This window comes from Anguilla rostrata, chromosome 2 (assembly GCF_018555375.3).
Source record: "Anguilla rostrata isolate EN2019 chromosome 2, ASM1855537v3, whole genome shotgun sequence".
In the NCBI taxonomy this organism is placed as follows: domain Eukaryota; kingdom Metazoa; phylum Chordata; class Actinopteri; order Anguilliformes; family Anguillidae; genus Anguilla; species Anguilla rostrata.
This window is the reverse complement of record NC_057934.1, coordinates 11262736-11287756: the sequence shown is the minus strand read 5'-3', so window position 1 is coordinate 11287756 and position 25021 is coordinate 11262736. Positions and strand designations below refer to the sequence as shown.

At 43.7% G+C, this 25021-nt stretch overlaps 2 protein-coding genes across 5 annotated transcripts; one reads left to right on the top strand and one right to left on the bottom strand.

Moving 5' to 3' along the window:
* The first annotated feature begins 778 nt into the window (after positions 1-778).
* a1cf (apobec1 complementation factor) lies at positions 779-13825 on the top strand. 4 transcript variants are annotated; one of them, XM_064319883.1, is made up of 12 exons: positions 779-913; positions 3710-3853; positions 5662-5796; positions 6520-6650; positions 7277-7515; positions 7787-7951; positions 8780-8877; positions 9253-9532; positions 10800-10993; positions 11445-11581; positions 11727-11872; positions 12200-13825. In XM_064319883.1, exons 2-12 carry the CDS (start codon positions 3755-3757, stop codon positions 12349-12351), a joined length of 1776 nt encoding a protein of 591 aa, XP_064175953.1. In that variant the 5' UTR covers positions 779-913; positions 3710-3754; the 3' UTR covers positions 12352-13825. The 4 variants fall into 4 exon arrangements, with proteins under 4 accessions (XP_064175953.1, XP_064175942.1, XP_064175956.1 ...); XM_064319872.1 differs by having other exon boundaries at positions 10776-10993; XM_064319879.1 differs by lacking the exon at positions 779-913 and adding an exon at positions 920-1065 and having other exon boundaries at positions 10776-10993.
* asah2 (N-acylsphingosine amidohydrolase 2) lies at positions 13036-24915 on the bottom strand. The gene is made up of 21 exons (XM_064319871.1): positions 24487-24915; positions 23903-24042; positions 23387-23487; positions 22811-22954; positions 22468-22644; positions 21973-22100; positions 21563-21640; positions 21121-21241; positions 20255-20380; positions 19912-19998; positions 19624-19728; positions 19050-19131; positions 18842-18957; positions 18260-18354; positions 17809-17848; positions 17509-17607; positions 16887-16982; positions 16449-16601; positions 16193-16249; positions 15669-15757; positions 13036-14626 (listed from the first exon to the last, which is right to left on the bottom strand). The coding sequence occupies exons 2-21, from the start codon at positions 24030-24032 to the stop codon at positions 14404-14406; spliced, it is 2247 nt and encodes a 748-aa protein (XP_064175941.1). The 5' UTR covers positions 24033-24042; positions 24487-24915; the 3' UTR covers positions 13036-14403.
* Positions 24916-25021: the final 106 nt, after the last annotated feature.

The following is a 25021-nucleotide window of genomic DNA, read 5'->3' as shown; positions in this document are numbered from 1 at the left end:
ATGTGAAAAACGTAGTGGTTGAACATCTGGTGAACAGCCAGAGTAGGTACAACGCGCAGGTCAGGTACACCTGTGCACAGATCACAGTCCCAGGTATTCCTGGCCGTATCTAACTCAAGCAAACAAGGCCAGACAGCAAACACAGGAGCTCAACAACAAGACATCTGCAGTAGCATGTTTACCCGGTCAATCATTTCTCCAGCTTTCATCCAAAACAGAGGACAAATACGTGACTCATTGCCACTACAAAGTGGAATTGACCACAACTATTGATAGTGGTAAAAAAAAGCCTGATATTGTCAACTTCACAGTCATAATGCAATCATATTGTTCAGACCTAAGAGGGTTGCCCCTTCCTCAAAGAGTGTCTGAGTGTAGATCAAATTATCACATTTAAGTCCTCCCCCTCTCCTTAATGACTGGCATCACACTAAGACCTAGCCCTGAGAACAGATGTAATCAACAAAAGAATCACAAGATGATAAAATGAGTTCTCAATGTATAATCCTAACCACTAGTCCATGAGCATTATGTTTGAATCACTAAGACCATGGCAGGTATGATTACTGCTATCCATTTACCGGTAATTCTAGCATCTAGTGATGTCTTCTTTATTTTGTGGAGAAAGTACGAATGTATGTCCATGTGTGTGTGTGGTTGTGTGTGTGTGTTCTCAGGCCAACTGAATGCACCATGATCTTGTTCCTGGTCAAAGGGCCCTAGTGGAGACAGGGAGAGAGAGAGAGATAGAGACGGTTAAACATTAACCCACCGGGCTTGTAAAGCAGCTCCAGGACAGCAAACCTTTGGAGTTTGATATGATGTGATTACAGAGTCACCCCAGTGACACGTTGCCAAATTCACCAGAATGAAGGTCTGAGCCTCCCGGGTGGTGATCTCTGAAATTGCTCAGGTAAACTTGCCCGTCTTCCTCCGCCGAAGCCGCGAAAAAGCTCGTCCCCAGGGATTCCCCCCTGCGGAAGAGGGGACCGCGTTCGCTCGTTCTGTGAAGCGCGGTGGATCTTCTGCGCCCGGTGTTTTGCATGTCAGAAAGCTGACCTTCCCGTAAGTCAATGCTGTCATTCATGCTCAGTGTAGCACCACGTCGAGGACACGGTCAAGGTAAAATACGTGGCTGCTGGAGGCATTTAGGCCACTGTAATTTCGCTGTGCCTGGTTTTGATGTAGTGACCATAGAGATACTGTATGTGTTTATGTATGGCACATGGCATGGGAAATTTAATTGCTCTTGGTTACAGGATGATGCTGCAATGTTGTGCTGTCTAGGTACCTATGGAATACATGCAAGTTCATTTTTACAGCAGCACATTGGGTTAATGACCCAAGACTGATCACTGGCTTTTGGAATTTTTTTTTGAGGCCCTCGACCCTGAATTTTTTTTGATCGATGTCAAACATATAGGCTAAAATTTGACTCACTGGTTAACATGTAATACTTCTGGTAGATATTGTTGAACATAGACAGTTTGTTGTGTTCTGCTAAAGAAACTGAAACATTGTTTCTAAATGGGGAAACTGAAGAACATATAGATCTCATTTTAAAGTTTAGTCAATCCTTGACAAATGTCTATTTTACCTTAGATTGTCTTATTAAGAAATGCTTGTGTTTTATTATTATGAAGAACTCCAACACATGTTAATATTCATTTGTATGTGAATTAGACTGATTTTCTTTAGGGTAAATTCAAATGACTTATTACCTAATTGCTTTGGAAGATTATTTCAGAATGGCTGTACACCGTTTTAGGTACGGGCACATTTTTGGTTTTAGTTTAGCATTACAAGCATGACAGGCCTAACCTATGGCCTTCAGTCTCCTGTGTATTTAGCTTCAGTCAACAAACTCAGAAAAGCAGGTATTGATCTCCACAAGATAAGGGCCCATCTAGTTATCTTGTTTATGCAAACGGTAACCAGGCTGTCCAGGAGAGTGTCAGACACGGAGAGAGGGTATCTAATGGAGTCGTATGCAACAGTTGAAAGCACTGGCTGTAATGCCACCTGCTCTCTCACCCCCAAAATAGAACATAGTAAGCTTTCCTTCCACGTAGCATCTCAGTCTAGTGTGTGGTGAAATAATGCTAAACTGCTGAGAGGAGATACACTGTGAGTTTTCTTAGGCTAGAACTCAAAGAGTGATGTTGACATAGCCTGTCGGTCCAAATGGTTTCTTGGCCAAGTTTAAAAGAATGCATAGGCTAATCTTGAGAAAAGCCTGGTATAAATCTAAGTTTTGGCCAACTTCAAAATGGCACAGTACAAATGCATAACTTTACCTGGCACTGCTTCTGACATCTGGCAGTATTTTGTTATTACTCCAAGACAATTTTGTTTATTTTAACTATTCACGTGCTCTGATGAATGCAGGGAACCATATTAAGGGTATTTTTCTGTTTTACGTCTCTACACCTCCAGCGCTTTGGACTGTCAAGAAAACATGTGAATAATGAGCGCATAACCATCTGGTGAGATGTATTTGGCAGTTTCTAGGCGGTTGCTTCAGAGTATAAATCTGCTCTACGGTTTTGGAGTGCTCATTTCAATGCGCACGCAGCGGACGTCACGCACAGTGTCTTTGCAGCCGTCGCAGCCGAAGACAGGCGCACGGCTGAGGATGACCTAGAATCTCGCCCCTTGTGACAGCCTTCCCTCATTAGATTTTGAAAGAGAGTTACTTGGTTATTAGCATCGGCTTCCTTTGATCGACGCTTGCATACTACACAATGGGAAATAATTCTGTAACGATAGTAAGATTTGTGTGGTTATTGTTCGCGTGAATTTATCAGTTATTTGTTTCCAAGATTTACGAAAGACCGTTTCGTATCTTTCATGTAGGCAAATACATCCTGCTAAGTTGTTTACATTGATTTGCTGTAGTTCTCCTTCAGATGCATTTAAAGAGTGACGAGTTCACACTGCTGACGTCTATAACTGGGGTTTGAAATGGAGTGTTGGGGGGGAGGGGGGACTGTATGATCTGCTGCAAAACTGAGAAAATAGTCTCAGCTCACAGTTAATAATTAGGCAGTAATCCTTGACCTGAAACTGCATTTCAATGCTGCCAGTACTGCCATTTGCCAAAGACATTACCTACCGTTTTACCTCAAAAGAAAAAAAATTCAATCTAAAAGTAGATTTTAAAGACGAATGTCAGTTTAAAAACCTGTATCAGGCTATTGTTTTCTGTGGATATTAAGTCACCTAGCACAAATACATGTAGTAAACTGCAGTTCCCATGTGCAGGTAGAGTCAAAAGAAGTCTATTTCATGGGGGTAAAACTGACCATTGTTGTTATTGTCTTAAGAGTAACATGTGAAGTACCTGCAGTTCTTATTTCCATCAAGACCTAAGGCCAGAATGCATATGGCTGCAAAAAGCATTCATCTTATGCAAAAACAATGTCCTTTAATGAAAGCAACTGAGACAAAATAACAAAATCACATTAGGAGGTCTGAGCCTGGTCTGCCCTTCTCTGTTTCTATAGCCCTTCAGAGGAAAACAACAACAAAAAGTGTATAGTGGAAACATGAAAGTGTTGCATGCCGATTATGATTGGTGTGTTTCAGAAATGTGTGAATCAATGTTTAATTGATGTATAGGTGTTAAATAATGACATTTAGGAAGACATTTAGGAAGGCATGATTTTGCACTGTCATTTATGTGTTTTGAACTTTGATTTAATTGCAGTGAGCACCCCTAATTACGCTGATTTATAGCTGATAATCACTCACAATGGAAACCAATCAAAAATCCGGGGATGGACTGACGGGCATGCAGAAAGAATCAGCGCTCAGATCTCTCATCCAGCGCACAGGATATCATTTGCTTCAGGTAGGAATCGGACCTCAAGACCATAACACCATCTCCTGGCGTCTCATTTCAGTGACAGGGTGCGTGGGATGGCCTGCGTACACTTTGCCGAGGCCTCTGGAGCTAATCCCATCTGGTACTGTGTGCCTGTTGTGTCGGGTGGTTTATTCATTTTCTATGTCGTTGTTTTTTCTTCAGGTTTGTTTATTTATTGTGAGTGTATGTGCTTGCATGGTTAAAGTTGAACCTTCGTGAATTCTGTGATGTATGAATTCCTGGAACACTCAGAGCTTCTTTTTTTGCGTATGTGTCGCCATCTGCTGACTGGTATAGGAAGTGCAACTCTCTACTAAATAAAATGCTTTTTACCGTCTTGTGCTCCTGCTAATGCTACTACTGCTGCTGCTGTTGATTATGTTAATATCAGCAGTCCAAAGTAATGTGAAAGATGTTATGATAAGAAAATATTGTTAAAGCTGAGAAATGTTATCTCAAGTTTGGATAGAATCTATGTACAGTGAATAATAATAATCTCTCAATGCCCTTCCCATTTAAAGGAAACACTGTCAGCAGTTTTTCTTTATCAGTATAATGCTGCTGTTATCAAAATGCTTTGCTCCATTGCTCCATTGCTTACCATCCTTATTCAAATCAAAGAACAATAGGCGTTGTCGTGACACTGACCAATAAAGAACATGGCGGGTCTGTCATGTTTCATGAAGTCTCTCATGTTTTGTGAAGTTGTCATCATCTAATGACATGACCCCCTTCTCACCCGCCCAACCCCCCCACCAGTTTCCCTTTCAGGAATTGATTGCTATATTCAGTCTCATTTTACTACAGTACCTCTATGATTCCCTCTGATTGTAAAGAGCTGTGCGATTGTAAGAAGGATGATGGTGGTATTCCAGAACAATCCTTTCAATCATGCATTGGAAATATGACACTATATTATGGAGCAATAGCCAACCATATGTACAGTCTCACAGCCCTGGGTCTTCATCTCTGATTTCTGGTCACCTTATTGATCTCAATGGTTCCATCCATACCAGCGCAGCATTAAAAAGCGATCGCAGCCAATGGCTTCAGGGTGAGCGCCAGGGCCTTAACTTCTCACGCTACTGACAGTCCTTTAACTTTTGTTTAGACAGGTCGTGCCACTGAGCATGAAAGGAAGCAGACAGCAGAGCTCATATCTAACTTTATAGGTCCTCTGCGAGCCAGCCATGTAACACTAATGCTACATTAGGTTGGTAAATGGACTGCATTTATATAGCGCTTTTATCCAAAGCGCTTTACAATTGATGCCTCTCATTCACCCATTCACACACACACTCACACACCACCGGTGAAGGGCTGCCATGCAAGGTACCAATCAGCTTGGTACCTTGGACACTTCGACACGCCCAGGGCGGGGGATCGAACCAGCAACCCTCCGACTGCCAGACAACCGCTCTAACCTCCTGAGCTACGTCGCCCCCATAGTCATAGTTTATGACCTGTCAGGCCAGCGGCAGTCAAAATTCTTGCATTCATTCACAGAGCCACAGCACCGCACATCCATCTGTCTACAGGTTTGTTTGAAATTTACTCCAAAACCCATTTCGTCTATTTGTGAGAAGTGGCTTTGTCAGTTGTTAGCTCGTTAGCTTAGCGCTCATGGCCTTATTTGTCCCAGAATCAAGAAGGATCAAGAATCTGGCTTGAACACAAGAATGCAAGTCCTCTCTGAAAACATGGTTCTGAAGACCTGCAGGAAACATTGGAATCATTTAGGCCTAAATCCCGTGCCCTTCTGCTCAAAACTGCTACGTTTTGTGTGCTCACAGGAGAATGGACAGAGGAGGTACGGGGGCCCACCCCCAGGGTGGGAAGGCCCGCCCCCAGAGAGGGGCAGTGAAATCTTTGTGGGGAAGCTACCCAGGGACCTCTTTGAAGATGAGCTGGTGCCACTCTGCGAGAAAGTAAGGGCCATTTTACCAACATGACTTTAATGTGCTCAGTCCACTGAAGACATTTTAAAAGATGTGGAAATACTTCCCTTGAATGCACTCGTTTAAAGAGAACTTTTACTGGAAAAAGGATAAATCGCGAGAACGTAAAATTAAGAATATTTCATTTGTACTTAAGGTTCCCTTTAAAGAACCTTAAATCCTATCCCAGCTAATTTAATATGCTTCCACTGATGTTTTCAGCACAACTTAAGAGCCTGCATCTAAAGCGTCTATTAAGCCACAGGAAGATATATACTTTCAAATTATGAATCAATTTTTTAAATTTATAAACAGGAAAATAATTGCCCCTTTGATATAAAGCATTTAATTTCTGAACACAAGAGCTGGAAGATCTATACTGTTCAGTTCTGTGTGGTTATTTCTGTATGGAAGTACACTTTTGATTCACAGCCCACTGAGTAGCCACACTGCGGATTGGTAAAAATGTAACAGCATGTTAGTTTCGCAGTACACATGGTCCCCAAATGAGCAATACCAAATTCCACTACAGTGGGCAGTGCGCGAACTTTGTGTTTCAGGATAAAAGATTTAAAAACGAAATAAAATCAGCTTAATATCATACAGTAAATGGTATTTTTCTTTAGCATTTTGTTAATGTGCAGTCTGGATGTTGATACAGTGCTTAGCTGCAGGGCTCTGTCAAATGGCACCATCTCTCACCTTACTTTGCAGTTCGGCAAAATATACGAGGTGCGGATGATGATGGACTTCAACGGAAACAACCGTGGTTATGCGTTCGTGACTTTCGGCACTAAGCAAGAGGCCAAGAATGCCATGAAGCAGCTCAATAATTATGAAATTAGGTAAGACCACCAAATGCACTGAAAACATTAGCATTAATATGAGGCTAATGCTTTTATGCAAGTTGTTTTTTGTACACCAGCAAGCTACTTAGAAATGTACATAAACACAAAGGCAAGGTGTAGCATTGCCTAGGGAGAGAGTCCTCCCAGTCAGCCAGGTTGTATCTGTGTCTTTACCTGTGTGAAGAGCACCTCCTCTACATGATGGGGTGCCTGAAGTCTGCCTGAATGAGGAATGCAACTGTCCAGCACAGCAGAAGTGCAGTGCAGTGAGTGGGCGCACAATGACAAGCAGTGACAGCCGCCCTGGGCAAGACTGTGGACTGGAGGGAGCGTTGTGGATTGCAATTGCAGATCAGGGGGGAGGGGAGGAAGAATGCGTTTGCAGACCGGTGGGGCGGGATATGATCCAATTGTGTACCTGGGGGGGACTATCATGGACACAACATTTTTTAGTTTTCTTTTTTTTTTTTTTTCCCCTTCTTTTGGCACCCCTCTCCAGATAGACGGTGCCCTAGGCAATCATTTATATAGCCTATGCCCAGAACTAGCCTGGATCATATTCACAGTTGACAATCTGAACGTTGGCCAGAGTGACCATGTCTCTCTGTGTTTTTTCTCTCCAGGAACGGGAGGCTATTAGGAGTGTGCGCCAGTGTGGACAACTGCCGGCTGTTTGTCGGAGGCATTCCGAAAACAAAGAAGAGGGAGGAGATCCTGGCAGAGATGAAGAAAGTGACAGATGGAGTGGTGGAGGTTATAGTCTACCCCAGTGCAGCAGACAAGAGCAAGAACAGAGGCTTCGCCTTTGTGGAATACGAGAGCCATCGCGCGGCGGCCATGGCAAGGAGAAAGCTGCTGCCAGGTAAGCACTGGTTAACCAATCAAAATCCAGCTCCTTTTAGAGAACCAATCGAAACCCTGCTGCACACAGAATTATGCTTCTGATTATGCATTAGAACTCAGAAAAAAACTTTTCACCCTAATGGGCAGTATCAGAACATACAGTATTTCCGATGTGTAATGAAGCTGGATTCTAGGCTCTGATTGGTCCAGTAAGCAGCTGCGTCGAGCAGGAAATGATGAGTGATTGACTGGAGCTCAGATGTTGTGATAGTAAAGTTCTCTGTCTTCAGGGAGGATTCAGCTGTGGGGTCATGCCATCGCTGTGGACTGGGCGGAGCCAGAGGTGGAGGTGGATGAGGACACCATGGCCACAGTGAAAATCCTCTATGTCAGAAATCTTATGTTAGCAACCACAGAGGAGACGATTGAGAAGGAGTTCAACAGCATCAAACCAGGTTAGTGGATTGTGCAGTAATAATGGCTGCACTACTGTACAGTAAATTCATGAAGCGGCGTGCCACATGGCAGATATGATCAACATAGGTTTGAACAATTCCATAATGTGTAATTCAGAATTTCTCACCAGCAAGATTCCTTATTTGTTTTCCTATTAAAGGGATGTCCACACTGGTATTGATACCTTATATTAAATCCATTTATACAGCTGGATCTTGCTGAAACACTACAGATTGAGTACATTGATCAAGGGTGAAACAGACTCATCCTACCCTAGATGAAAGTCTTTCTGGTCACTAACCCATGCCACTAACAATTTAAAAGAACCACCACCTCAAACACCCAAACCTGACCAGAAGGTAATTCAGTTGTAAAATATCAATATCAAGCAGAATTTTACTGGTCTGCTTATCACTGCTACTTAATATGATGACTGGAGGCCTGTAGTCAAAAGACACGTTTTGCTACATAAGATGTGGAGGAATGACAGTGAAGAGCAATTAATGCAAGACTCCACCTACTCCATTATACGTTGACGATTAATGCCTTAACACTAGACTACCGTTTGAGCTGAAGCTTCGCTGAAGTGATGTCACCCCTCAGCTCCCCTCAGAGCACAGATTCAAAAGATCGCTGGACGGTTTGCCCATCCCCCCATGGACCTTCTGAGGCCATGGCACTGAGTAAGATCCATATCAGGTGACGGGGGGAGGCGGACTCCGTGATTAATGGCGGGTCCCTCCGAGGTCCCGCGTCACAGCGCGTGCGCCAGCTGAGCAAGATTTATAACGCCGAGGCGAGCGTGACCGATTGGCCGAAATCCGCAGGGGCCGTGGAGAGGGTGAAGAAGATAAGGGACTACGCTTTCGTCCATTTCACCCAGAGGGAGGACGCCGTAAACGCCATGAACGCGCTCAACGGAAAGGTAATCCCCCCGCCAACCGCCTCCATTCAAGGTCGACCCCCGGTCCTGGAAAAATACCTAAAATCGTCTTCTCTTTGTCGATCACTTTACGCGGAGCTACTCACTGCTGAACCTTTCTCAGGTTAATCAAACATTACAGAATAATGGGCAATGGGTAATAAATGGGCAATGGGTAATAAATCAATGGTACAGCTTTTATCTTAGCTGTTCAATAAGTCAGAGTTTTATTAATGCTACTCAACTAGAAGGTTTAATGAGTAGACTGTTCCTTAAAAAAGGCTTACCATTCAATGATGAGATTTGGGAATACGGTACACACGCAGTACAGTACAGTCTCCCGGCTGCAGGGCAGTTCAGTGTGAGCTCTGTCCAAAGGTGGTGGACGGCTCCCCGATCGAGGTGACGCTGGCCAAGCCCGTGGACAAGGACAGCTACGTGCGCTACACCCGGGGAACGGGCGGGCGCGGCGGGGCCCTGCTGCAGGGGGAGTGCGCCTACACCCTGGGGCAGGTGTACGACCCCTCCGCCGCCTACCTGGGCGCCCCGGTCTTCTACGCGCCCCAGGCGTACGCCGCCATCCCGAGCCAGTTCCGCTTCCCCGCCGCCAAGGGCCCCGTGGGCTCCCGCGGCCTGGTGCGCACGCCCTCGGTCAGAGGTAGGCCCCGTAACTCCTCGGCCTCTGATGAGCAGTCTACGCTGTGCAGACAACCAGAGCAATGAGTATTACTCAGCGTGGGGGGGGGTCAGTTCCATCTCAGTGCAGTCAATTCTGGAAATGAACTGAATTCCAGTAGAAGATGATGGGATTTTTTTTTTTTTTTTGGTTCATTAATTTAATTTAAATTCATTCATCATTGAATTGACTGAATTGAAATGGAGATGACACCAGGTCTTGTATAGCTTGTTCCAATTTCATATGATTCACTGAATACCTAAGTGAACATTCAAGCAACCAATGAGAGCAAGGCACAATGCTGTTTGTGAGAGAGAGGATATTTCACACCCTGTATCTAATTTCTTGTTCAATTAAATGTTCTGCAATTTAGGCAATGGCATTTTAAGCAGTAGCAAACCATTACATTCATATTCGAACACAGCTACAAAAAACACATTCAAATCTGCAAACTGAACAAATTGCATATCATTGACTCTCAAGTACACAACAGGGTGCTGTACAGATTACACTCATCTTGAATGAAAGACGTACTCAACAGAAAGGGTTTTGCCCTCATATACAAAGCATTGATATTACCAATGGGGCAAAATAATTGTTGTTGAGTACAGAACATAATATCAAAACACATACTGCCCACTTAATATTCATGACAGCTACCATTACATTTACAGTTTAGTCATCTCTGAAATAATATATTGTACATACAGTCACTTAAAGTGTAAATCTGTGCTTATGGTCAAAGTGATCTCTACAAATTAAGCACGCTTTCATTCAAAATGTAGAAGTGGATGAGAAAGTCAATACATGTCTTCTTAACTGCACTATTTTGCATCCCTGAATCAGATTTGCATGTATACCATTACAAAGAAAAAAGACAATGAGTCTTATTGTGTGGATTAGGATGTATGCTCTATTTGATACCAATCTGTCTTCCACACCTGCTTAGTACACCAAATTAAAAAACTTGATCTAAGATGCATTGGGCCAAAAAAAAGATCAATATTAAACAACTTGATTTTTAAAAAATCATAATTGAGCTAATAATCAAAGCACTGGCTGTAAGACTCGAGCCAGCTGGGGTTTGATTGATAAGAATTGTATGGCGATGGCTGTACTGTGCAGGACTGGAAAATGTGTTTATGATTGACACTGAAAGTCTTGATTGAAAACCCGGATGATTTCTGGTGATTTGATTTGATTTAATGCCTTCTTGCATTCCTAGAAATTTACATGAATGTACCTGTAGGGGCGGCGGGAGTGCGGGGTCTGGGCGGACGGGGCTACCTTGCCTACGCAGGTATGGGCCGCGGCTGTGCGGCCTACCAGTTAAAGTCAGACAAGCGCCCCGAGGACAAGCTCTACGACCTCCTGCCCGGCATGGAGCTCACGCCCATGAACACGGTGACCCTGAAGCCGCAGGGCATCAAACACGCCCCCCAGGTACACACCTGGGACACAGAGCCGGAGCCACAGAACTGGGACGGCATGCGCATGCACGCACGTGCGCACGCGCACGCACACACACACACACCACACACACACACACACACTCCACATGCCTGTCTGTTGACACATCAGGACCTCCTTTGCATTACTGACCTTCAGTCTGAGTTTAACTTGTTAAAGAGCAGGTTCTTTTCTGAATGTTTTTTTTTCTTCAGAATTCTAAGTGTGTTCTAGAATTCCATTGCTTTCAATTACCAGTAGTGATTGTTACAGCAGCATTAGAATGTTCGGTTAAGAACATTCCAATCACATATTTGTAATCTTACACCTTAAAGGGTTAAAGCTAGACATTCACAGTTGAGGGGTTAAAAAAACCCCACAAATGACAATTGATCATACTGCATCAACTTGTAAGTTAATGTGGGTGTCGTGTAAACTCATACAGATCCTGGAAGATATCTGCCAAAAGAATAACTGGGGACAGCCAGTGTACCAGCTGCACTCTGCCATCGGGCCGGACCAAAGACAGCTCTTTTTGTACAAAGTCACCATCCCAGCTCTGGCCACCCAGTACCCGAATGTGTAAGCACAAACACTTTCTATGTCACTTCCCGTTCGTGCTCTGCTCTTCCTGTTTGATCAGTGCCAGTTTACTCAGCTGTGTGATGTGTAAACACCACGCTTGTAGAACTACTGAATGGATCCTGCCCTCTTCCCCCCGCACCAGGCACCCGTTTACACCGGCCAAGCTGTGCTCGGCTGTGGACGAGGCCAAAGTCCATGCTGCTGAGCACGCCTTGCAGATCCTGGGTCTGCAGACAGAGGGTGCTGAAGCTTCCGCTGCTGCCGCTGCAGTTGCTGCTGCATTCCCAGGTATGTGAAGGTCCGTAAGACTAATTCCACCATCTTCTCTCTGGTACTACTAATATAACAACAGTATAGAACAACGGGGAAGGATAATCAATGCCTTCTAGAGAGAGAGTTTAAATACAAGTGAACTCAAAAACACAGTCCGAGTCACTTTTTGCATGCCAACCTCTCAGCCAAAACATTTATGCATGTCATCATTATGAAATAACTGATGGTCTGAAACTGCGTGCAGACACCTCTGTGTCTTCTGTCCTACAGTAACCCAGTTTTTATCTGAACGCTCTGACTGCGAGGCCCTTTTCACTTTGTGCCCTTTGCTCTTTGCTGTAGGTTACACAATAGCCAACACCACTGCCACGGTGGCTGCCTCGCAGCTCAAACAGGCCGTGTCGCTCGGGCAAGACCTGGCCGCGTACGCCACCTACGAGGGCTACCCGGCATTCGCCATGGCGACGCGCGGAGACGGATACGGGGTGTTCTGAGACCAAACGCCGAGACTCTGAACGCCGTTTCGCCGTTTGCTTTCTGAGGAGTGTTGATTTTATTTCAGTATCTGCTTTAGATTCTATTTGATTTCTGACAATTTTGCGTAGTAGTTCTGTAGCGTTCTCATTCTTTGTGAAGAGGCGGCTTGAAAATCAGTTGTAATGGAAGTTTTAATTCACGTTATGTTCGAGCGCATGAGTGTGCCTTTGACATCTCTGAGGAGCGGTGCAAGATGTTTACAAAGCAACCAGCTTTTTTTCCTCTCCCTTTTGTTTTAAAGATACATGTGTTTCTCTCCTCTTGTTTAGTCTTAATGGTGAGCACAGTAAACACTGTAGGAAGATGTATGTCACTCTAGCGGCTGACCAGGACTAACAATCCCAAAGTCTCCAAAGGGCTAATTAAAATGTAGCCTCAGATTTCCCAGACCTAACCCCTTTCAGCCTCACTAGTAAATTGCAATAAACATTTAAATGAAAGAGAATAGCCTCTGACGAATCTTAAGAGACAAAAAGGTTGTTAGAGAGTCATTAGCATTTCATCAGTGGAGAGCCGAGACGTAGACATAGTTGAGGATATTTCTCCAAATGTCTCCTAAGAAACACTGCCTTGCATTTCCTAATGTCAAACATAGACAGAGAGTGGGGAGGGGGGGGGAGGTAAGGGATACCATTTCTGTATTTTCTGTATCTGTGTGCTGGAAGACATTAGCATGGGATGTCTGTTGAGAGGGGAATAATTGAGAATGGAGTGACTGAGTCACTTTCATATATGGCCTACTTTTAAAGACATTCCTTTTTTTAAATATATATTTTCCCACTCAATATTTCCAAACACAAAATGCTTTTTCTATTTTGCAGGTATTAATACTGTGTGTAGGAAACGCAATCTATAAAGTCGACTAAAAGATTGGTCTCCTTAGCAATAGAGGAAGAAAGCTTTCCTTCCAGGCAATTTTGTTTTTTTCATTTTTTGCATGTTTTGGTTAGGGTTCAAGTTCACATTCCATTTGGATGCATGTTCAGAATAAGAAAGGCTTTTGTGTATGCCTGCTGAAAATGAATCTATCTTCAAGTCCGAACATGCAGCTGATTGTGAAATGAAAATAAAGGCACAATGGCTTCACTCTCTGTTAAACTAATATTTGAAACGATGCCTGAGCAGTTACAGCGACAGTATTAAAAGTGTGTGTAGCACTTAGAACTTATTTTTGTACCAGAAATGCAACACTATTTGTATAGAGTTCTTTTGTTTTGGATATTTGAATATTTCAAATTCTACGATATATCAATATTGGTTGGAAAAAAGCAATAACGGAATTACCATTTGGGGATGAAACTTAGAAAAATTGGAAATGTAATAAAATCAAATGCATCATTATCCTGAAAATTGAATAGTACTGCTTGGGTAATTGCTGTGTGTCATTTAATTGCTCTCTGAAATGTCAATAAATGTATAGTATGCAATAAATGTGCTTTCCTCCTGTCTTATTGGAAAATAAATTTTGCAAACAAGAGAAAATTGGACAAGTCAAGGAATATTTATGACAGATTGCGTAAACAAATCGAATATTCCAAATTCTTGAAACCAAATGAATAAAGACAAAATCTAACCTTTTAATATTTATATATTACTGCACATGCTTTCATTAAAGCAAAATACTTTCTTTTACAACTGAAAAATGTGTGCCATCAAAATAAATACAAACACATACTCTCAATGGTTGACTTTAAAAAACAGAACCACAGAACCACTGGATCTTTCCGTTTCACAACCTACACTCCAAAATAAAGGAACAGCAGAGGTACATTTTCGTTCTTTAAGGGACAAATCACCCAAATGTACCCGGAAAGTGCAATAATGTTCCATTTGGGTACTAATAAGTACCTTTTACAAGCACAAATGGTACAAATGAATTATGTGTTGCTGCTAATGGGTACAATGTTATGTACCTATATGGTACCATCCCAGGGACAAGTGTTTGTACATTTTAAGGGACTAGAGAGTATTTGCACCACATAGCTAACACACAGAAGAAAATGGCTGCATTAAATCCAGGAAAAGGAGCTGCTTCCTGCGCCGATCCTTGGGGAAACGACGCGAAACGTGTCAGACGTCCCCTCGTAGGCTGTGATCACGGGTTTCAGAAGCTTTATCTCCTTGAAATGTCCGAAGTGGCGAATCCTGTAGGTGCCAGGGCGGGCGGAGGACGGGATGTGCCACTCCACGGTGGCGTTGCTCTGAGCCCCGCCCCCTTTTATCCAGTGGAACCTGCGCGTCAAGATGGTTCGGACACATCAAGGATTTGGCGGGAGTTTGCCGAACCCGCCAGGATCTCCTCTCATACCCTAACACGGGGGCCCTGGTTGACCGACCAGATCAAAGTTCCGGTGACCTCACGACAGTCTTAGTCAAGGGCTGCCCCACCGTGTTGACCAGGAGGAATGCCTGTACCGTGCTAGGCATCCTACCACACGTGTGTTTGGACAGAGCTCACGTAACTAGAAGGTTGAAGGAAACTTGGAGCCAACAGAGAAGGCCGTTGTGGAAAGAAGTGGGGAAGTCTGCGTTTTCTCTCACTGACACTGGAATCTCCTCTCCCCTCATCCCTCTAAGCCAGCAGACCCCTAATCAGACCTTCCCTCATAAACAACTGTGTTTCACCCCAAGCAGTCTCTAATTCTCATCTTTCATCCCACATGCTAGAAACGCTCCGTTATTGATATGTTGGAGGAATACACGCAGGATAAAAAGGTCATTGCGGTGTCCTGCTTGTCAAACGCACGCACATTGTCAACAGAGGATGAAGCCGGCCACGACCTTGCGTGCCCCGATATCAGTTTTTATGAACTTGCAAATGTGAAATCTACAGACTGTGTCATGTGTCAAACCAGCATAAATTCCTGGATTTCTTCTGGACAGTTTCAGTGCGTTGCACATGGGATAATAATGAGTCAATGTGTGTTGGCTCGGCAGTACTCTTATCATCACAAGACCTTGAAAGATAGCAGCTGAAGTAAATAATGTCTAATGACCACTATAAGCTTGCCAGCGATAATGACCAGATTGGACAAAAATACAGTGTCACGTGGATAAGACCACCAATCAGTGAGAAGATGTCTTCTAAGAGGAAGTAGCATTATTTCATGTTGGCAAGGACTTATCTATCAATGTTGCCATTTATCTCAGAGGGTAGATTGCAAAATGGTTGAACATACTGCATGTGATTCTAAGCTAGAGTACATCAGGAACCAAACATATTATTTGAGGATGAAAGTTCATTGACATTTGACAAAAAAAAAATTCATAGTACCTTGTCTCCCAAGATGCATCTGTGTGGACTATATCCCACTTCTGTGATTGGTTATGGTACTCTTCTACTGTGATGAAAGTCTTCTCAGTCTGAAAAGACAGTATCCAAAGCTTCAGTGGGGTCTTGTATGGTATGCCTGAATTATGATAGTGTGATATTTCTTGCTGTGATGTTTTCTGTGTCATTGCCCATAACAATATGCCACAAACAGCATTTCTTTCATTGATCATTTACTAGCATCATGTAAACAGCATCCTTTAAGACAATGTTTGTTGGCGATGGGTTCAGGATAGCATTTTAGGTGGTATGTTATGAGTTGTTGCAACTGCTTTTTGTATCTCTTCCTTCTGTAACATATATTTCGTGTATTTCATGCATAATGCCATGTTAGCCTTTTAAGCAGCTCTGAATAACAGCTTGTGGAATAATAAATAATATTTTGTTGAAGAATCGCAACTGCTCAAAACCTCAGGAACACACAAATTCAGCGACAGCATCGTCAGCAGCTGTCAGCATCGTCTCACCATGTCTCCAGAGTTCCTGGGATTCCCGCTGACAAACGTTACAGAGGCGACTTCTCCCTGGAACAGCATCAAACGCTTTTCATGCACATGCTGACAACTGAGCTTACGTAACTTGTTCATCTTAATGAAATGTGACACTGGGGGGGAAGGGGGGTGGGTGGGCGGGTGGGCGGATGGGGAAGTTCTGTCAGCTTCACTTTAATAATCCAGAGATAATGGAACAGACACACAGCGCGTAGGCGCTGACGCATCTTACCGTCGTGTACTGGGGCAGGACTTGCTCCAGCACTTCGCCGAAGCTGGTGTTCTCCGGCTTTTTGTCCGCTGGGACAAGAGGCATCAGGGTGAAGAGCTGGCTCTCGTTGAAGAAGGGGGGCTCGGGACCTGCCGGCAGCTCGCCCTCGCTACCCTGGCGAGGAGAACACAGGGGTACGAAAAGCCCAGAGGAATTAAATCTGACTGAACAGGGTTACGTGTGCACTTCTCACAGAACTGCTGATGCACCCAGCTATCTGCAGCCTGAAAGGACCTGCAACTATTGGTTCATGCAGTGGGCAGGAAAGGAGATGCCATTCCATATCTAACACAAGATATGTCAGCTCTTCAGCATTATTTTACTCATTAGGCCACGTCTCGAGGTGGAGTCGTCTACAGTAGGCGTGGAGGGTGAACGAGGGCTCGTGGCAATGCTCACCCCAGCAATGGCCCTGGCCAGGCCTCTGTAGAGCTGTACGTAAGCAGAGAGGGTGTGGGGTCCGTAGATGGTGGACGCTGCTTCGTAGCGCTGGATCTGTAAGGACGACAGTCTTTATGTCACTGTGTGCTGTGGCCAGTGAGAGTGGAACCCTGGATGTTGACCTTCACCCCCCCCCCACCCCCCTTTTTTTTAGGATAGCACCCATTCAGAAGGCCTGAGTCCCCAGGTCACCGGAGCTTAACGGAGGCTGTTACCACCCAAAGCCAGGGAAAACGCAGTCACTTCGGATAACCGATTAACTTCAGACACGCATTTCCACAAGCACGCAAAACCCATCGCGTGCAATTCGAGGACGGCGAGCGGTGGCGGAATGACATAGTTTGACGCCACGGTCAATTTAAATTTAATCGATTATATAAATGAAATTCATAAAGCGACTCAATGAAGTGCTGATCCAATTTCCCCTGCTCATATCCTAACCATATCCTTTAGGAGCTAAAAGACAAGACTGATCCTAGACCAGTATCCTTGTCTTATACTATAAATATGCAAATAGCAAATTGACAATCACTGGCAACACACCTGCCATGGCAACAATAATTCAGCCATAGCTTAGTACCTGATACTCCTCATAGGTGGTGATGTAGTGGGTGTAGACATTACACAGTCCAGCAATGACCACTTCTGTGTTGGCAAAGTCACCACGGGCCTCCAGTTCCTGGAAAAATGTATAAGAGGCTCTAACATACCTGCGCATTAAGAACATAAAACTACATACTAATATTAGACTAAATGGGTTCTAAATGATGGCATATGTTGTAAGCACAGTACTGTAAGCATATAGTATATAAATGTGGAGGAGAGAGATTCTTTTGCTGTTTATAAAAATGTTAGCCTGAGTCGCATGTAAGATTCTCACCTGTTTCACTGCTTCTCTTATCCTTCTCCCTGACATGGTGCTGCAAAACATTAACAAAGTCTATGATTCACACACACACACACACACACACACACACACAAGCACTTCCTCTGAACTAAACCAACACATTCGCCATTAACAAGCACATGTGTGAAACAATTGGCTTTTGTGCTTCTAGGAAGCAACTGTCAAGCATTTGCATATTTGTTCACTGTGTAACTAGGAAGATGAAGTCAGAGACAGGACAGCGACCATATCGCTGACTATCATACATTTATTGAAGTTATCTTGAGCAAACTCACAGAGTAAAAGACATTGTTATGGCGTTATCTGCGCAAACAAAGCTTCTTGAAGCTTCATTTTGACATCACTGCCTTTTTCTATGGCAGCACTGGAGAATCGAAGCAGACCTCAAACACTCGTAGTCAGGGAAACATCAAAGGAAACTCACGTCACTTCTCCTGGGATGGCGACGACGGCCACGTTTCCGATGGTGATCATCTGCACGTCCACAATGTCGGGGTGCCACGGGAGGGGCTTCTTCATCTAAACAGAGGAAGAAAGAGAGAGAGCGAGAGAGATAGAGAGAATACATATATGCACAGTCACATGTAGAGAGATACAGACATAGACGTAGGCAGACAGATAGATATAGAACAAGAGAGATAAGAGATAGATTTTATTTAACCCCCAATGGGAAACTGATTTGTACAATAGCAGTGACAATGCAAAACAGCGACATTATCAAAATAGACAATAGGCAACAATACCATAAAAGCAATAATCCTTGGTCACAAAATACAAAAATGAACACCCCTGTGCACTGTAAGGACAATGAACACCGCTGTGCAGTGTAAGGACAATGAACACCCCTGTGCAGTGTAAGGACAATGAACACCCCTGTGCACTGTAAGGACAATGAACACTTCTGTGCACTGTAGTGATAAAGCTCCACAGCTCTATCAGAGCACAGTACTGACACTATCACACAGTCATTCGTATGGTCACTGAAGCAGAGGGGGCGGAGACTCACCTCTCCCGTGCTAAATAGGATGGGCTTGGGCCTGTGGCAGTCCTGCGTCTCATTGGAAGGCGTTCCCAGCAGAGCGTCCCGAATGTCATCCCAGAACGGATCCCCCTCTACCGCCCCTAAGCGTACATACATACATGCAATAAAGTTTTATTAACACATATACCATAGAAATCACAAAAATGATGTATTTTTTGGTTTGTTTGCTTACCCTGTGTGAAGTTGAGATCGCCCCCGCCGTCTGTAGTTCCTGCTGCAAAACTGTGGCCCAGAGCTGGTTTACAGGTGTTCACCTGAGAGCAATGAATAAAAAGTAGCTTTTAGGTGCTGAAAACTTTCCATATTCAGTTGACAAAAGAGATAAAATATCTAAAATGAAAAATGAATGGTTGAAAATCAAGCTGAACATTTTAACTGAACAAAAAACTTGTGTCATTCTTTGAAATTGGGCTACACTGAAGCCTTAATTAAGCTTAATTGCAGTTTTGATTGATTTAACAAGCCCATGAGATTGACACTTGAATCTCAGCAGTCAAGATCATGAATATTCTTCCATCCACAGAGAGACAAAAATACGAATTTATTTATCCTTTATATATGCAGACGACGAACCCCATTAAGATTGACGTGTCTGTTTTAATTGACTTAGCCAAGAATTAAGCGCGCATAAATACATATAAACAAGCATGAAAGCGCAATCTGGCAAAATCCATATTAATAAAAATCAAACAGACTCTCCGCATGGTGCAATATGAAAGCAGGATGCGTCGGGGGTCGGAACTCACCGTGTGAGTGGAGTTGAGCTGGACCGTCACACTAGTCATGTCCACCCACTGGTGGGCCACATGGAGGACCCCTTGCACCTCCTGCTGCGGCCCCCCGTACAGCTCCTGCAAGGAGGCCATCAGGAGGTGACCACGAGCGCGGAAACGTAATCTGTCTGTATGTGACACCTGTCAAGCCAACAGCCATTGCCGGACAGTGGCAAGGACTGGGGACGCCTACTTGGAGTAATAATTTGAAACCCTTCAGTCTCGCAGCACGCAACCTGACCCTGAGAGGGGCAGCCTCACCTTCGCCTTCTTAAAAACGTTCTCTCCGATGATCCTGGTGCTTTCAAACATGTCATTTCCCGGTCCCAAGGCAACACACATTTTTGTCTGTGAAAAAAAAGACATTTGCCTTGCTGCTGAGAACAGTATTGCAAAAGGAATAATGATTTAGCCGTGAATGTTTAAGTGTGTATGTGTAAAGCTGGAATTTGCTTATTGAAAAACACGAAAGATGTGGCGTGAAAACCTGATTAAGATGAATCACATTTTAATAAATTAGATTGTTGTGCTCTCAGACACATGAGAAAAGAAACTGTTAAGCATCGCTCAGCGGGTGAAGCTATTTTACGGATGACTGACGTACCCCTCCGATGGGGCAGGAGCTGTTGACATAGTCACAGGCTTCACCAGTGTTCACACAGTACGGCCCTCTGGTGTTTGGGGAGACGTCTCCCAGGTTACTGGAGGCAAAGGCAGCCACAAATGGACCCTAGAAATGGAGGTAGACCGGCAGCATAACCAAGTCAGGAAGAGGGGCCGCCATTTTGTTCACCTATACAGATGTCAGTAGCATTTGAGCACTAAAGGGACTTCTACAATATGCAAGTGTACACAGTAACACTCCAGTCAATCAAGCATGTCGCCACATAGGCCAACAAGCAACAGAATCCAAAACCCAGAGCTAAGGGTGTCCTCATGCTTAGTACTCATTCTATATTGGAGGATGTATGAAATCAGTGTACTATTATACACCGCACCGAATGCACACATTCTACAAGTTCTGTGTTAATTGTTTTAAATGTGGGAGACATTTTTGCATTCTACTGTGTCAGCGTTTCCTTTGTAATCAACTTTTTCTTGATTTTCTTTACGAGTCAAAGCTCCGTTAAATTAATCACAATAAAACAAGTTGAACTTACATAAAAGGAAATTACATGAATGCAACTGTATTACACCAGCTGTCACAAGAGTTGTGTATACAGGGCAGCTGCAGTGTATAAGCCACACAGCGCTTGCATTTAGCAGTTGTGCTCAGCTAAGAAAACAAAGGTATAATTAAGCACATGCCAAGAAGTACACAGTTCTGGATTACTGTAAATGCCAGTGTAAATAAATGTTTAAAAAAGGCCACAGACCATGACATGTTCACAAGATGTTTTACATGACATGTATATTTACATTACATGATTCAAAGGATGATTAATCCTGAAAAGGAAGAGACAACACTACCTCTCCAGGTAAAGAGCCAATGTTCTTCTCTTGCTCAAACAGGTAGGAGGCATACCCCAGGTTGTCCGCACTCACCATGCGATTGGTATAGTTCATACTGACGGGATGGACAGCGAACCAGCTGCCAAGGGAGAGACAGCCTTAACCACACAGCATCCAATCTGTGAGCAGCAAACACTTAACAACTGCATATCTTAACATCAAGATGCTAATTCTCACTCATTAGCAGAGAACTGCAGGTCACCATATACAGTATATATACATACAAGTCAATGTATGTATGACAGTATGTACACAAACAATCAAAATGACACATAACGGTGCATTTTCACAGAACATGCTGTTACAAATCCTCTCATTAAGCATGGCAAGTGTGGCCAGTTTCTTTTACTGCAAGCCTTGCAGTGTAGCAGAGAAGGTGCTGACATCACAGGCTCTCTACCTGAGCACTCCCAAACCGTCTCCATCCAGGTCCGTGAACTTCAGGACCACCATTTGTTTGTCCGTGTTGGATTTGTATCTGGAAGGAAGGTAAGTTGCCTGCTGTGAATCACTGAACCCTTACATAACCCTTACAACCTGTCACCAGTAATTTTGCTGGGCCTAATGGAATCCTCAACACAATCACTCAGTACGAACACATTTAAACACAAATCGAGTAAAATTTGGCAAACCAAATCAAACTGAATACAGTAGGCAATTGAAACACATGCAGGCAATTGTGTTTAGGTGAAGTGGATTTTAAGATGTGCCCATGATGTTTGAGGCACAAGTTTTAACTGAGCGATGGTGTCTTTTCTCGCCAGCATGAACATGTTTGGAGCACGCTCCAGAGATGACATTACGCCTGACCTGTTCCTCTCCTCTGCGGGGTTGTTCAGGTAAGAGTGAGGACTTCGATTCACGTTGCTGTCTTCAAGCTCCCCTTTACTCAGAAATATCCTTCCTGGCTTTAGATTCTTATGGGCCATGTCTATGCTCTGTGCAGAGGCAAGAATATCAATATCAAAGCCCCTCCCAAAATGAGGGAATCTCAATGTGAAAAATGCCTTTTAGGGCATACTCAGTTTTGTGTATTAAAATACACATGTACATTTCTGAAAAACACACTGCCATAAATTATGCTTCATGTGAACTGAAAACAACCTTTACAGCAGTCAAATGTGCAACCTCTGGTTACAAAGACAATCCCCTGTCTAGAGTACACTCTGTGATGTTGTATCACTGATAAGATTGAGGAAATGGAATTGAGGACAGAGACAGACTCTTTCAGACAGCCGGTCCCAATTATACATTCAACAGCACGCAGCATTTTCAATGCAATTAGAGAGAGGACGGATGATGTACCTTCACAATGCCATTGACAATAGGCTGGATGGAGGGCTTGATGTAGCCTTTGCTGGTGATCATGAAGAGAGTGTACTGGAAGTACCCAGCCAGGCCAGAGTGGGTGTGCGTGCCACTCAGCACCACGTTGTCTTGTCCATAAAGGCTACCGTATTTGGACTGAAGCGCCCTCAACACCTTATAAACACATTTGAGACACAGCACAGAGATTGGCCAATTAATCGGACTTCCCTTGTGACAATAAATAAATAAATGGTTGTGAGAGAGGCCTGTGGCAAACCAGCATAGACATTCCTGCTGCGTATCTCCTTGACAACGGCAATCTGGCACTCTCCCGATTTACCTCCAGCCTCAGCCTCTGGGAGACCATGCCTATGTCCGCGCTCACGAACACCACCCGCTTGCTCGTGTCGTCCACGATAAAGGCCCGGCTGTAGAGGCGGGTGTGGATGCCCCCCGCCGTCTGATCCGAATTGGCGTATCCCATCTGGAGGGCGTGATTCAGGGTTACGCATGACCCTCTGTCGCTTTATCGCATCATCACCATCCATTTTTATCTGCTTTACTCTGCTGTAAAGCGTGTCTCTTTATCACTTATCAGAAAGATTTATCATCGCGGCGTCGCTCTAATATATTGCAAAACATTATGTGCTTACAGCCTAAGATTTTGCCAGTAAAACTGACATACCTTACCAAGCAATGATGATGAAGGATAAAGATTAAAAAAGCAAAAATTAACCAGATATTGCCAAACCGATTTGCACATTACATTACATTATAGGCATTTGGCTGACATAAATTTGATGCAGTCTCAGCTGCACTGTGTCTGGAGTGACTAGATGGACTATGGTGCAGAGTGCATGATGGGATACCAGCACAAGGGTCCAGAGGCTGCGAGGGGGGCACCACAGTCACTCACCAGGGGCACGTCCCCGACGGGTCCCGTGACGTCTGCCCTGCCCACCCCCACCAGGTAGGGATTCTCCGATGGCTTCCCCGTGGGGACAGGCTCCTCTGGTGCTACAAGGACATTTTGTCAAACACCATACACCATAGTTTTAGTGGAGACCCCACAATGAGATCCATAAGGCTTGATAAATTCTGACTCATTCACTGTGGTCTTAAACGGTCACATAAGCCAGTATTCCCAAACCAAGCACTAAACCTAGTTAAGCTATCATGTAGACACTGTTTATTGTGCATTTTTTCAATGCTGTTAAGAAGGCAATTAATTAATGCTTTTAGCTACAGTATCTTATTTTTGAACTTCAAACACACACACATATATTTGTATCACTGTCCCACATCACAGACCAGTTCTGGATGATGCTCCCAGCACAGATGCTCAGGCCAGTTTTCACACAGCACTTGTACCAAAGGAGGTAGCCAATACTAAATAGGAATCTGATTGAAACATTCAAACATTCATACTTACGCAGGTCTGTGTCCCATGTGGTGGCCATCACAGAGATGAGGCCCACGGTCACGCCGGTCATTAGCACAAAGAGCACGATGAGGAGGATCTCCAGGGTGCTGAGGCCGCAGCACGCTACCTTATGAGCCATGGTCCCCGTGCTGAAGAGCCCCCCCCGTAAAAAAAATCCCATGAGTGTTGAGGGCAACCAGACGCTACCACCGCCACCACAACCTCTATAAGCAATATCCTATAGCACTGTGCCTCATGATGAGTAACACACCTACTTGAATGACACATTTAATCTTGTGTTGTCCACATCTACACATGGGTTGTTTTTAAGAGGAGAAAGTAAACTGAAGTAGCTAGAAGTCTAGTAAACAGCTGTGACAGGCTGGATTTGCATACATCTCCTTGTAACGTGTGATGCGTTTCATAAAAGCATGCCGGAAATAAGTATTACATAGTAACAAATCAACACATAGTGAAGTTAAAACCTAATTGCTGCCTCGCATACAACTAAGAACATTTCCACAAAATCAGAGTTAATTTTTAAGCTCAGAATAGTAAAATAAAGTGTCAAGTTTGTAAAATGTGTTACTTACTTATGTTATAAGATGTTAACAAGTTCCACAGGTAGCAAATCAGTAACTCTTGGACAAAACACTATTGGAACCTTTCCTGGTGGGCTAGTAGTTATATTGTGTGAGGACAAAGACAGCAGAACCATTTTATTGGCCATATTCTCACCTTATCACAGTTCAAGGATCATTGTTTAAATTACCTTGATTTTCTTGGCTCATGTATACAATTCTAGGCAACACCAGGAATGGTAAAAGCATGAGGTAATCACACAGCCAATCAGAAATGCTAAAATAAACCCTTGCATTGTATGATGACCATCACAGTGATGGCTTTAGTTCTGAATATATCTGAAACACCTGAATAAACTCAGGATTAGTTATGCAACTGCGAGAAAGATAAAATAAACTGCCATCATTATTTTTTTCTGGTTTCAAAGGTCAGACAAGTCTGACTCTTAATTCTGAAAATGATTAACAGAAAGTTATCAGATCAAAACAAGCATTTTCCAAAAGTCATTTTCAATGGGAAAATACAGACAACATGTAAGGCAGTAAG